The sequence below is a fragment of the Symphalangus syndactylus genome, chromosome 10 (genome assembly GCF_028878055.3).
Source record: "Symphalangus syndactylus isolate Jambi chromosome 10, NHGRI_mSymSyn1-v2.1_pri, whole genome shotgun sequence".
Classification (NCBI taxonomy): Eukaryota; Metazoa; Chordata; class Mammalia; order Primates; family Hylobatidae; genus Symphalangus; species Symphalangus syndactylus.
The window spans coordinates 43,704,117-43,716,307 of NC_072432.2; the positions used below are offsets into that span (position 1 = coordinate 43,704,117).

Below are 12,191 nucleotides of genomic sequence, written 5' to 3' on the forward strand. Positions count from 1 at the left end.
GAGGAGAGCAGAATTTGGGCAGCAGTGGTCCTCACCCAGTGTTTCTACAGTGCTAGCAGGAAAGGGCAGCGCCACCACCATTGAGCTGGGGGAGACCTGGTCTGCTCCCCCGTGACTCTAAGTTATTTCTCTCCCAAACCCTGCTCTAGATCCCTGGCCAACCAGCTATAACTTTCCAGAGCTTTCTCACAATGTTTTAATAGGCCCTGGAAAACTTAAATTTGATTGCAAACAAGGCAACGACCCACAAGGCCCTACAAGTTCTCGCCACTTCTACTCCCTTCCTGCTACCTCTCTGACCTTACTTCTAACCGGTCTGCCTTCACTCACTCTGTTTGGCTATACCAGCCTCCCTGACAGAGGGCCACCACACTGGCTCTTCCCTCTGCTTTGAATACTCATGCAATTCCCTGGGGAATTGCAGTTTAAAATAGAGTGGTAAGGAAAGTCACAGTGAGAAGGTTATTGGATATCTGGGCACGAGTACCCCAGGTGAGAAGGTGCTCCCTCACATGCTTTACTTTTGCCTATAACACTTATTCACATGAGATATATTACGTATTCTGCTTACTTGTTTATTATCTGTCGCAGTCCTCTAAAATGTCAGTACTATGAAAGCAGATATTTTTGTTTGGTTTGTTCACTGCTATGTCCCCAGCATCTACAACAGTGCCCGGCACATAGTAAGAGTTCAGGAAGTATTCGTGAAATAGATAAATGATTCCTACTTTGGGAAATAATACTGGTGCCTATCAAAAATAGACTACTATACAAGATGCCATCAAAAAAAAAACAAAACATGGTCTTTGCTCTTAAAGAGTCTTCTTGGAGAACCAGGACTAACATACATGGAATAATTAGTAAATAACATAGGCAGTGCTAGGTATGACTATTAGCTAATTAGGTTTATTTGTATAAGACTCGTGGAATTGCCCTTGTTATTCCTGATTATACCTAGTGTATAATTAAACGCTGAACTGAATGGTATAAACTATTTCATTCAAGTTCAGAAGGGGAAAAAGGAATGAGGTGCAATAGTAGGAACAGACTGTGGGCAGGAGACACTCGATTTGGGTTTGGTGGATGTGAAGGCATGCACTGGCAGTGAACAGGTGGGGGCATTTCAGATGAAATGAATTTCATGAGAGGGCATAAAGGCAAGAGAAGGATGGTGAGAAACCTATCCTAAATGGAAGAGAGGGCATTCAGTGATGAGTGGTGGTGATCTGGAGAGGACAATGTGAGGAGGACTCAATTACAAAGAACACGACCTCCTGAGCAGAGGGATTAGTCTGGATAGAATCTCATAGCATGTGCTGTTGTCTGTGCCCAGCTTAGATCTCCTGGAACCCTTCTAATGGTTTGGTACACCCATTCCCCAGGTGTTTCTTCCATTACTTCTAATGGTTCACATCAGTAACTTTCTTTGGAAGCAATATATGCTACCTCCTAGCCCTCTTCTCTGTTTACTCACACAACATACTTCCAGGGCAGCTGACGGCTAATAACAAATACAAGGAAGGGGGTACAAAAGCCCAGTTTCATTGCCTCAAGGCAAGACAGACTCACTCTGTAGTGCAATTTTGTTCCCAAGTTTCCTGCTGGATCAAGTGAAGCTGGATATCCCCTGAAATCACACCTTTACTCATCTCAGTTTCTTCTGCTTCCCAATCCTATTTCACTCACTCCTTTCCTTAAAGGAATCCCTTACTGTATCACTTGCACGAGAATCCCCACCTCAGACTCTGCTCTAGGAAATTGGACTAAGACAAGTCTGTAAATGATAGTAGTACATATTCATGCAGAAAACTTCAAGTTTATGGAAGAAAGAGTTCACTAGAAAGTACGCTTGTAGGTAACTTAGTTTGGAAGAATTCAGAGTAATCTGGTTGGTGAGAAGTGGAATGAAGAAGTGACCAGAGGACAATTAAGAATGCTGTTCAGGGCCGGGCGTGGTGGCTCACACCTGTAATATCAGCACTTTGCGAGGACAAGGCGGGCAGATCATGGGGTCAAGAGATCAAGACCATCCTGGCCAACATGGTGAAACCCCATCTCTACTAAAAATACAAAAATTAGCTGAGCGTGGTGGTGCGCGCCTGTAGTCTCAGCTACTTGGGAGGCTGAGCCAGGAGAATTGCTTGAACCCGGGAGGTGGAGGGTGCAGTGAGCTGAGATTGTGCCATTGCACTCCAGCCCGGGTGACAGTGTGAGACTCTGTCTCAAAAAAAAAAGAATGCTGTTCAGGCCGGGCGCAGTGGCTCATGCAGTGGCTCATGCCTATAATTCCAGCACTTTGGGAGGCAGAGGCAGGTGGATCACTTGAGGTCAGGAGCTCAAGACCAGCCTGGACAACATGACGAAACCCGATCTCTACTGAAAACACAAAAAAATCAGCCAGGCATGGTGACATGCGCCTGTAATCCCAGCTACTAGGGAGGCTGAGGTAGGAGAATCCCTTGAAACTGGGAGGTGGAGGTTACAGTGAGCTGAGATGGTGCCACTGCACTCCAGCCTGGGCAACAGAGCGAGATTCAGTCTCAAAAAAAAGAATGCTGTTCAAACTCCGAAAACATACTTACTTTGATATAAGAGAGAAAACTTAAGGAGAGAATGGTCCTGGTATAGAAAAGAATCAAAGATAACTCTTCAAAGTTGTATTTTTTTCCTTAAAAGGCGAAAGTATTTCTTCAGTAGCACTGTCAATGTTATACTACGAATTTTGTTAACCACACACTCTATCAAAACAGGCTGACATTACCTAACACAAGAACTGTTCAAAAACTTGAAGAGAACGCCAATGAATAACAATGGGACTCTAAAATACTCCCCAATAGTTTGGGTCCTTGAATGTCTATTATTTAGAAATATGAAGATATGATTAAGTAGTATTCTCAAATGTTTATAACAAGTCGATTTTGTAAGTTGGTTTGTCAGATTCTGTATTTAAGCAGCCTTAAAGAATCTTTATTAGAATCAGTAGCAGATTACATAAATTGGAAAGGCATCCAAACAGGGCAACATCTGGTTTTTATCTATTCTTATGGGGCTCAGAAGTGTTTTCAATAGAAAATAAGATACTGGTTCCTCGGTCATAAAATAAGCAGCACAATGTGAAAACAAGCAGGCTGGTATGAAAGAAATTGTACGCAACCCATGAAAGAGCTCATACTCTTAAACAAACTTTCAGTTTTAGAATATGTAAAACAGCCTGTCATCATCTCTATTTGTTTTGCTTTCTTGATATCTCAAACAAGTTAAGCTTCTTGACCTCTTGATTTCCCTTCAAAATTCATACTTGGTAAATTAAAAATGACTTTACTTTCATTTGATTAGTAACAACTTTCATGTTACATGTCTCAATATGGAGAACAGAAGAATACTAATGAAACACATTTTTTATAACCAATTACTTTTCTTATTGACTACTTTCCTATGCATTAAAATGTATAGCTAATAGCCTATCAAAATTTAAAATACATATAAACATTGATTCAGCAGTCCCACTGAAAAGAATTTCTCTAAGTTTTTTAAAAAGACCCTAAAGAGGAAACTGCTTAGAAAGTCATAATACCTCAAAATAGATCGTATGTCTAAGTCAAAGTTTGTAAAAACAATTTCCTATTCACTTTTTATACCAAATTGATACTCAGACAGGTGAATATAATTTATCATGTAGAAATCCTTTCACTAGCAATCACCTAGGACCAGCAGTAGCAAAAAGCAGAGAAGCACTGCCTAAGTGTTCTTCACAAAACACGACTCCTAGGAGAGGCTCCAAGAAAAAGGTTCCATAGCCAAATATGTTGGGAAGGTACCAGGTTTTATTCCCCCCCGCTTTTTTTTTTTTAATTTTTTTTGGGGGGTGGGGCGACAGAGTGTCGCTCCGTTGCCCAGGCTGGAGTGCAGTGGCAAGATCTTGGCTCACTGCAACCTCCACCTCTAGAGTTCAAGTGATTCTCCTGCCTCAGCCCCCAAGTAGCTGGGATTACAGGCATGCACCACCACACCCATCTAATTTTTGTATTTATAGTAGAGACTGGGTTTCACCATGTTGGCCAGGCTGGTCTCAAACTCCTGACCTCAGGTGATCCACCTGCCTCCCCTCCCAAAGTACTGGCATTACAGGCGTGAGCCACAGCGCCCAGCCTATTTCCCTCTTAAAGATTCATAATATGCATGATAATTTATGGAAGACTAAGATAATTATATGCAATATAATTATGGAAGAGATTGGGGAGGGAGAAAAAGTGGTGTTTTCCAAATTTGATAGAATTCAGAACACTTTTTGTAATCATCAAAAACAAGATTTGCTTAAAACTCTCCATAACTACCTCGTATATGATCAAGCTACCTTCATTATAAAGCTGAAGGTTCACAGCTACCCTTCTATCACTCTCCATTCCCTCTTTCTCCTCCCTTGCCTTCAGCCCAGGATACTACAGTGATCAAACTTTATAAGTCATAATAACCACAGAGAACTTCAACAACTATAATTCCTGGTCTTTCCTTCCAGAAATTCAGATTCAGTACAGACATCAGTATTTTTAACAAGCACTCCAGATGATTTTGGTGCAGGTTTCAAATGATGGGATGCTCAAAATACCTGATATATTATAAACAATGTGATGATTAATTATTTTATAATTTCAGGCCAGAGTCACTTTACAAAGCAGTAAGTTCAAAAAGTCCAGCCTTCAAATGACTCTATTAAAATTTATTTTTCTACTCAGAAAAAAAAAGAGAAAAGGACAAATGAAGCCACATAATATCCTAAAAGAATACCCTTTAATATACTGCTCAGAATTTTACCTAACAGAAAGAATTCTTAGCCTGCACTCCATTGAGAAATTTCAAGAATTCTTGAATTCTCTGAAGCTGTATACACATTTTTTTTTTTTTTTTTTTGAGACAGGGTCTCGTTCTGTCACCCAGGCTGGAGTGCAGTGGTGCGATCAGTTTAATGCAACCTCGACCTCCTGGGCTCAAGCAATCCTCCTGCCTCAGCCTCCTGGATAGCTGGGACTACAGGCACATGCCACCACGCCTGGCTAATTTTTTTATGTTTTGTAGAGATGAGGACTCATTATATTGGCCAGGCTGGTCTCAAACTCCTTAGCTCAACCAATCCTCCCGCCTTGGCCTCCCAAAGTGCTAGGATTACAGGCCCACACAATTTTTATTAGTATGGGAATGCATGCCTTTTGATAGGGAAATAACTCATAGCTTTCAGCAATTCTCATGCTGCTCAATTATCCAATTTAAGAGCCATTATATTTTTTATTTTCCTGAAACGATGGTAGCAGAAACTGAGTCTTAGTTAACACCGTGAGTCAGACACACAAAAACACATTCCTCAATGTTGTTTTCTCTTTCAGGGACAAACAAAAAGCAACTTACCTTTGCAGAGTCATATTCAAAGAGCCTGTACAACCCTTAATCTTATTCTGGGCTTCAAGATGAGTCATTCCTTGTGCACTTATTCCATCAATGCTGAGAACCACATCGCCTATTCTTACATTTGCCTGGGCTGCCTTGCCGCCATCTTTTAGCTGTAATAAATATATTTCATTAGGAGTGTCACTCTTTGAGAAAGAATAATAAATGCTGATAAAAATTATACTTTTGCTTATACCAAAAGTATATTAATTTACTATTGAAGTAACACAAAACTATCTTGTTTAACATATACAGAATTTTAGCATGTAAAGATAAAATTCAAATGATTTAAATGTTTATTTTCTTAAATTCTTATTTGCTCTATAAAAAAAAACAAACTGACTTTTCTGAGAAAGATTCCCTGATCATTTCTCCATTTCTTTATTGTGCAACAGTAGTTGTGTGATTTTTATGAATCAGGAAGAGAAGCAGCCAAGGAAACTTCACATTTTAGCAGAATAAAAAGAATGCAATCTGAATGGGGTTTTTATACTCTTTTAGAAATAATTTTTTAAAACTCTTTTAACAGCTGTATTTTTGTTTGAGCACAAAGAGGAATAGAAAGGGAAGATCTGCTAAACAATCTTTCCTGTTGAGTCCAGTTTATATCCAGGGTTTGGGGACTGAATTCTTTCAGATTCCAAGCCCAAATATCTTTTATACTGGGTGTGCTTCCTGCTCTAGGCATTTGCAGAAAGGAAACTCTTTGTATCTGAGACAACCCAACTTTTTTGTGCATGTCACAGTCCTTAATCCTTAGTCTTTCTTCCCCTGCTCAATAAAATCTTCTGTTTACATTATTTAGTCTGATCTCCTTCAAATTTCGTGTGTATATATTTCATTGCCCCAAAAGCAGCAGATATATTATGCTAAGTGACAGTGAACTTTTCATAGATACCTAGAAATATGAAACAAGTACAAATTAAAGCAACTATTCAAATTCAAATGACAGCTCAGCATTCAATAAGTATAAGTAGATCACACTGAATACTGAGTTGCTGGAAGATGGGAGAGACTAGGCCCGAAAAAGCAAGTAAATAACCAGTAGTCCTCTAGTACTTGAAACTAAAATCTTATACAGAGTTTCTGTTTGTGATGATGAAAAAGTCCTAGAAATAGGTAAGTCAGAAGGTTGCACAACACCGTGACTATATTCAGTGAATGCAACGGAATTATACATTTTAAAATGATAAACTACTTTGGGAGGCCGAGGCAGGCAGATCACTTGAAGTGAGGAGTTTGAGACCAGCCTGGCCAACATGGTGAAACCCCATCTCTACCAAAAATACAAAAATCAGCTGGGCGTGGTGGTGCATGTCTGTAATCCCAGCTACTCGGGAGGCTGAGACAGGAGAATTGCTTGAACCTGGGAGGCAGAGGTTGCAGTGGGCTGAGATCGTGCGACTGCACTCCAGCTTGGGCAACAGAGCAAGACTCCATCCCTCCAAAAAATAAGAAATAAAATGATAAACATGGTTAACTTTTATGTTATGTATATTTTATCACAGTTTTAAAAAACCTAATGATTTTAGAAAACATTTAAAGAAAACAGTTCTGAAAGCGAGTGAGCTATACACCACTTTCTCTGGGACTTTGGGAAGGTCGTTCCACTTATGCTATCCTTATGCTATCAGGTTATCATAATGATTACACATAGATAATATAGTTGAATAAATGTTAGCTATTACTGTATTATTATTCCCTTGACCTCAGATTACTGATCTGAGAAATGTAGGGCCTGCACCAGACGATCTCAGAGGCCTTCTAAGGTCCCTGCCAGTTTTAAAAGTTTATCTGTGAGCTGCTACCTATACAAAGTTACAGGTTTAATCCTAAAATAAAAGTCAAATCTGGAAGACTTCTGTAAGACAAAGGGACATCTATTCCCTGCTAAAGTCAGCAAATGAATTAAAATTTGAAAACTTTGTAATGAGAGAAAGTAAACATAAGTCATCCTAGATTTTATTTTAGCAAAGAAGGGCAGACATTAAACAAAAAATTAACTAGAAATAGCATGCAGTTGAATTACCTCACCATCCTCACATAAAGTAGTCTGAAAACAGAAACACTGAAATCCATGGGCATTTGTTCTAAGTGTATCCAACAGAAGCAACTTAAATACTCCTAGTTCAGTAGTAATAGAAAGGTAATGAACAATGTAGAAAGAAAATAATAGAATCAAAGACAATGTCATAACCAGATACTTTTCTTATTCTGCTCCCTTTACATACTAGATCTCTTGAGAGTCTATCATCTCAAGATGTTCAAAATCAATTTCTTTTTTTTTTTTTTTTTTTTTTGAGACAGAGTCTCGCTCTGTCGCCCGGGCTGGAGTGCAGTGGCGCAATCTCGGCTCACTGCAAGCTCCGCCTCCCGGGTTCACGCCATTCTCCTGCCTCAGCCTCCGAGTAGCTGGGACTACAGGCGCCCGCCACCGTGCCCGGCTAATTTTTTGTATTTTTTAGTAGAGACGGGGTTTCACCGCGGTCTCGATCTCCATTACCTTTCTTTCTAGGACTGCTTTTATTCTGTCACTCTTATTTTCAGATCATGGAGCACAGGAATCCTATAGCCACATGGATTCTGCCTCTTCCTTAAGTACCACATCTAGGAAAATTACTAAATATAACAATGTAAATGTGATCTGTCCATCCTTCCATTCCTCTCCTATGATAGGCCAAGTCTTGATCATCTTTCACCTTGCTCTTGCCTATAGCCTACTTGCCTTCCACTAGAGTTTTCTACAGACCTTTCCTACCTTCACATTCTCCATATTTGTCTCCTTTTCTTCCATCTTAACATTCCCGAATGGTGGCCCCATTACCTCTCGCACTGGAAAGTTCTAATCATATCAACTCCCTATTTATAAAATGAAAGTAGAAAAATTGCAAATGTCTTCTGCTTCCTACAATGTAAAGAAAATACAAGCCATCTATAATTTGTCACCAATCTGTTTCCAGCTTCAAAACAAGCTCCATAAGGTCAGGGATCATGTTTTATAATTTGCTCTTCTCTGAGAGCCTTGAATATCGTAGGTTTTCTAAAACTTTCACAACTTCCCTTGGCAACTTTGTATAACAAGTATTAGGAAGAACTTAACTGTACTGAATCTTAATTCTTTCTCAACCAATTAGCACAAATGGAAACAAATGCCCATCAACATCTGAACAATCTTTCATATATTTAAAATGCCATACAAACTCCTTTTGGTTTACAGTTTTTCAGCGTGGTAATATTAATCATCTTGAGTTTCCGACACTGATGTCTTTTTGGAATCTCTAACCATTTTCATTATTCTTTACCCAGGCTTCCTACTCATAGGATGTAAACTTAAGGGCATGATCAGTTTGAACTAATGCTATACATAGTGGGAAATGCCCAATACACAGAAAAACAAATTAAGGACTTGTAAAAAGGAGCCCTTAACTAAATACTCCTATGAGCTTCATTTATCTCCAGAACCACTTCCTCAATCTGTTCACTCATTAGAAAGATAAATGTTACTTTTCTCTTAATTGGGTAGGATGTAGCATTATGAATCTAAGCAGCCAAGGAAAGACTACAAAGTCATTCATTATTTGCATAGCTCTTTTTTTGGTTTGTTTGTTTCACTGTTTTTCAAGTCTGAATAGCTTGCATTTGTTTAAAGCAGTAGTAACTTTCTGTCATCAGTACATCTTGTACACCGCAGCCATAAGTGTGTATGTATTTCATAAATGTACAGTGTAGGAAGGAAGCAGTTGTGGGAGGCACCTGGGTCAAGCTCAGTATAAATCAAACTAATCACAAACAAATGCTTCCTTTTTGATCTTTAAATGCATTTTTCAGTACTGCTATCCAATTTTCCACAGACTTTAATTGTAGCTGAGTGCTTCTTCAAAAACATTACTTTGTGGTCTCACTTCAGTTGCAAGCACACATGGCTGTACATGTTGGAACTGCCTCTGAGTTCAGGTCTGTTCACTGATACTGAAATGAAGGAAAACCAGAAAACGGTATGCTCCTGAAGACAGTGTTATTTTTACCAAGCCTCCCCATTAACTTCAGTACCAAAGGATCTAATATCAGTTATCTGTACTTAGATTAAAACTCATCCCTAGGAACAGCTGCATTTTAACCCTTTTATCTGTAATCATGGATTACAAGAAGTCTTCTCTTGAAAACGAAGTCCAGTCTTCAGCAAGCAGATAGGAAAGACTGCGGGAGTTTGGTAGAGAATGTAAAAGAAAATGGAATCAGAGCCTTGAGCTTGCCCATCTTACTTTACTAGGAAAGACCCAAAGGTAAATTTTTTTTCAGTCATTTTAGGAAGGTAGCTCCTCTCACATAGTGTTTTACTGTCCTAAGAAAGAAACAACCCAGAAAAAGTAATTAGTACTATAATCTACCAAGCATGAACAGTAAATCAGGGACTTTGGAGGATGCTTCATCATTCCTCTGTTTTGTAAGGTAGTTGTCTGTTTTACAGATGGGAAAACAGAGCTTCAACGTGATTAAATAACTTGTCTATGTCCACACAACAATAAGACCACAATACTGAGCACAGGCTTTGAAGTCAGGCAAATATGAGTTCATATTCATGTTCTGCCATTTGCTAGTTGTGTGACCTGAATTTACTTGACCTCTCTAAGTCCCAGCTTCTGCTCTTCGAAAATGAGGACTATAATTCCACCTGCCTCACAGAGCTGCTGGGCAGGTTAAATAAAACACCAGGACAGCACGTACCACAAAATGCACCGGAAATGCTCAATATTATTGTTCATTCTTACACAATGTCACAAATTCACATAGGCAGGAAGCCTACTTCAAGGTCATACCGGGCAGAGAAGACAGCGTTTCAAACTGACCGGTCAGACCTCCTTCTGGCTTTTCACTTCCTTCCTTAAACTTCCTTCTGCTTCTCTAAGCCTAACTTTCCCCTCACTCAGCAACAGAGATGAGTATGCCACACATTCGGAACCTAATTCACTGCATCCTCCTTCCCTGCTTACTACTATCCAATTATGAGTTTCCCAAAATCGATTCCTAAAGAATGGTGGCCTCTTGTCACTTCTCAGGACAGTTAGGTGTTGCCACTGTACCAAAAGGCCAAAGGATAAGAAGCAATAAAGTGATGTTGGTGAAGAAGTCTTGAGCTGGAGGCCAGAGAAGGACAGGAATAAAAGAAAAAAAGAGAACAGGGAAACAAAGAAGAGTACTGGTATAGAAGGTAGAGGAGGGAACCAAGACCATGAGGAAACAAAGATGTCCCAGGTGTTGGAAAGTGAGATCCAGGCTTTATCTCTAGGTGTGATATACATCCAAGTACACATGCACAAAATAATATTTAAAAAGAACATCAAAATAACGATTAATTATAGAAGAGATAAGATTCTATGTTTTGATTTGCATTTAAAATAATATACATGAACATAATCAGTAACTATAATTTCAAGTAAATTTTCTCACAGTAACACTTGTGTGGCGTTAAACATGTCATTAATTTATTGTTCTCAAATAAAATTTATAACTAAAATTACCCAAAATGCTTAGCCACATACAATGTTCCAGCATTTGTTCCTAATCATCATAACAATAAGAGAAAAAGTAGTATTGTGTCTTTATAAAATTACACTGAAAATAAAATATTAATATCTCAAGAAAGCAGAACACTTAGACAAGGAACTCAAAAGTGCACTAAATGGAAAACTTATCCACAAACAAGTATGTTATTTAGGATTTATAAGGAGTTGGAAATACCTGCTACACTAACCCTTCCCCTTAGCTATTACCTCTTGAGAGCACTTCTATCACAAACAAACCAATAGAGCTTTCATTTTTAAAAATTATAACCCATTATGGCAGATATCATTTTAAATAAGTCTAACCATCTAAGATTTCTCTTTAATATGATCATTCAATATAGCTCCTACATGCCCTAAGCTTTTCCATAAAAAGGCACAATGTTTAACCAGTGACTCCAATGTCTTAGAATTCTCTATATATGAAATTTATCCTTCTAAATTGCAGAAAATACTCAAAATGTAAACAAAAACCTCTATTTGCTTTTCCTTGGAAATAAGCCAGCAGTTGCCAAACTAAGAAAATAGGTATCAGCAATAGAAATGATTTATAATGTAGACAGGTAACACCATTTTAATAGTCAGATGTTTACTAAATAGAACAATTTATGCTGATTCAAAAGACATTTACTTTGGTGATTATCCTATAATGTACTATACGCAACAAGTAGGAGACGTGTACCTACATAAAGAGCCACTACCAAAGGGCAAGTTTCAATCTTCTGCATATTTTCAACAAATATGGAATGCTTGGAAACACATGACCCTAACACCATGGGTATGGCAGGAATGCCATCAGACATAGTAAATGTAAAAAAGGAACATATAAACATGAGAGCTACAGAAAGAAACACTAACAGAAATTTCCCAGGTCCAAAAACCCTGGGAACCAAACCATGGGAAAATGGAAGCTGCTGTTTTTCTAACAGTGCTATTACCAAAATTTGAAGAATTATGCTAATAAAATTATATCAATCTGACCCACAAGACTTTCTTGAGGCAGAAAAAGCACTGAGAAAGTGTTATTTTTCTTAAAATCTAATTAATGAGCAATCTTGAATTTTGTTTCAAAATGTATTTTCCAGTACCTGCTGTCAAATAAAAAATTTGAATCTGGACATATGAGACTATGGTTGACAGTTTCTAGTTCTCTCTCTCCCACATATTTCCCAGGATACCATAAACGTGACT

At 38.5% G+C, this 12,191-nt stretch overlaps 1 protein-coding gene across 8 annotated transcripts in view; it reads right to left on the reverse strand.

Annotated features, from left to right (window-relative positions):
- The window catches only part of PDLIM5 (PDZ and LIM domain 5), a 213,435-nt gene that overhangs the window by 137,253 nt on the left and 63,991 nt on the right, over positions 1-12,191 (reverse strand). For 7 of the 8 annotated variants that reach the window (XM_055296970.2, XM_055296974.2, XM_055296973.2 and 4 more), the window contains exon 3: positions 5,401-5,552. The exons of the other annotated variant lie outside the window; for it this stretch is intronic. In XM_055296970.2, the coding sequence (XP_055152945.1) occupies positions 5,401-5,552 (152 nt within the window). The remainder of the gene's footprint in view (positions 1-5,400; positions 5,553-12,191) is intronic. 8 annotated transcript variants of the gene reach the window in all.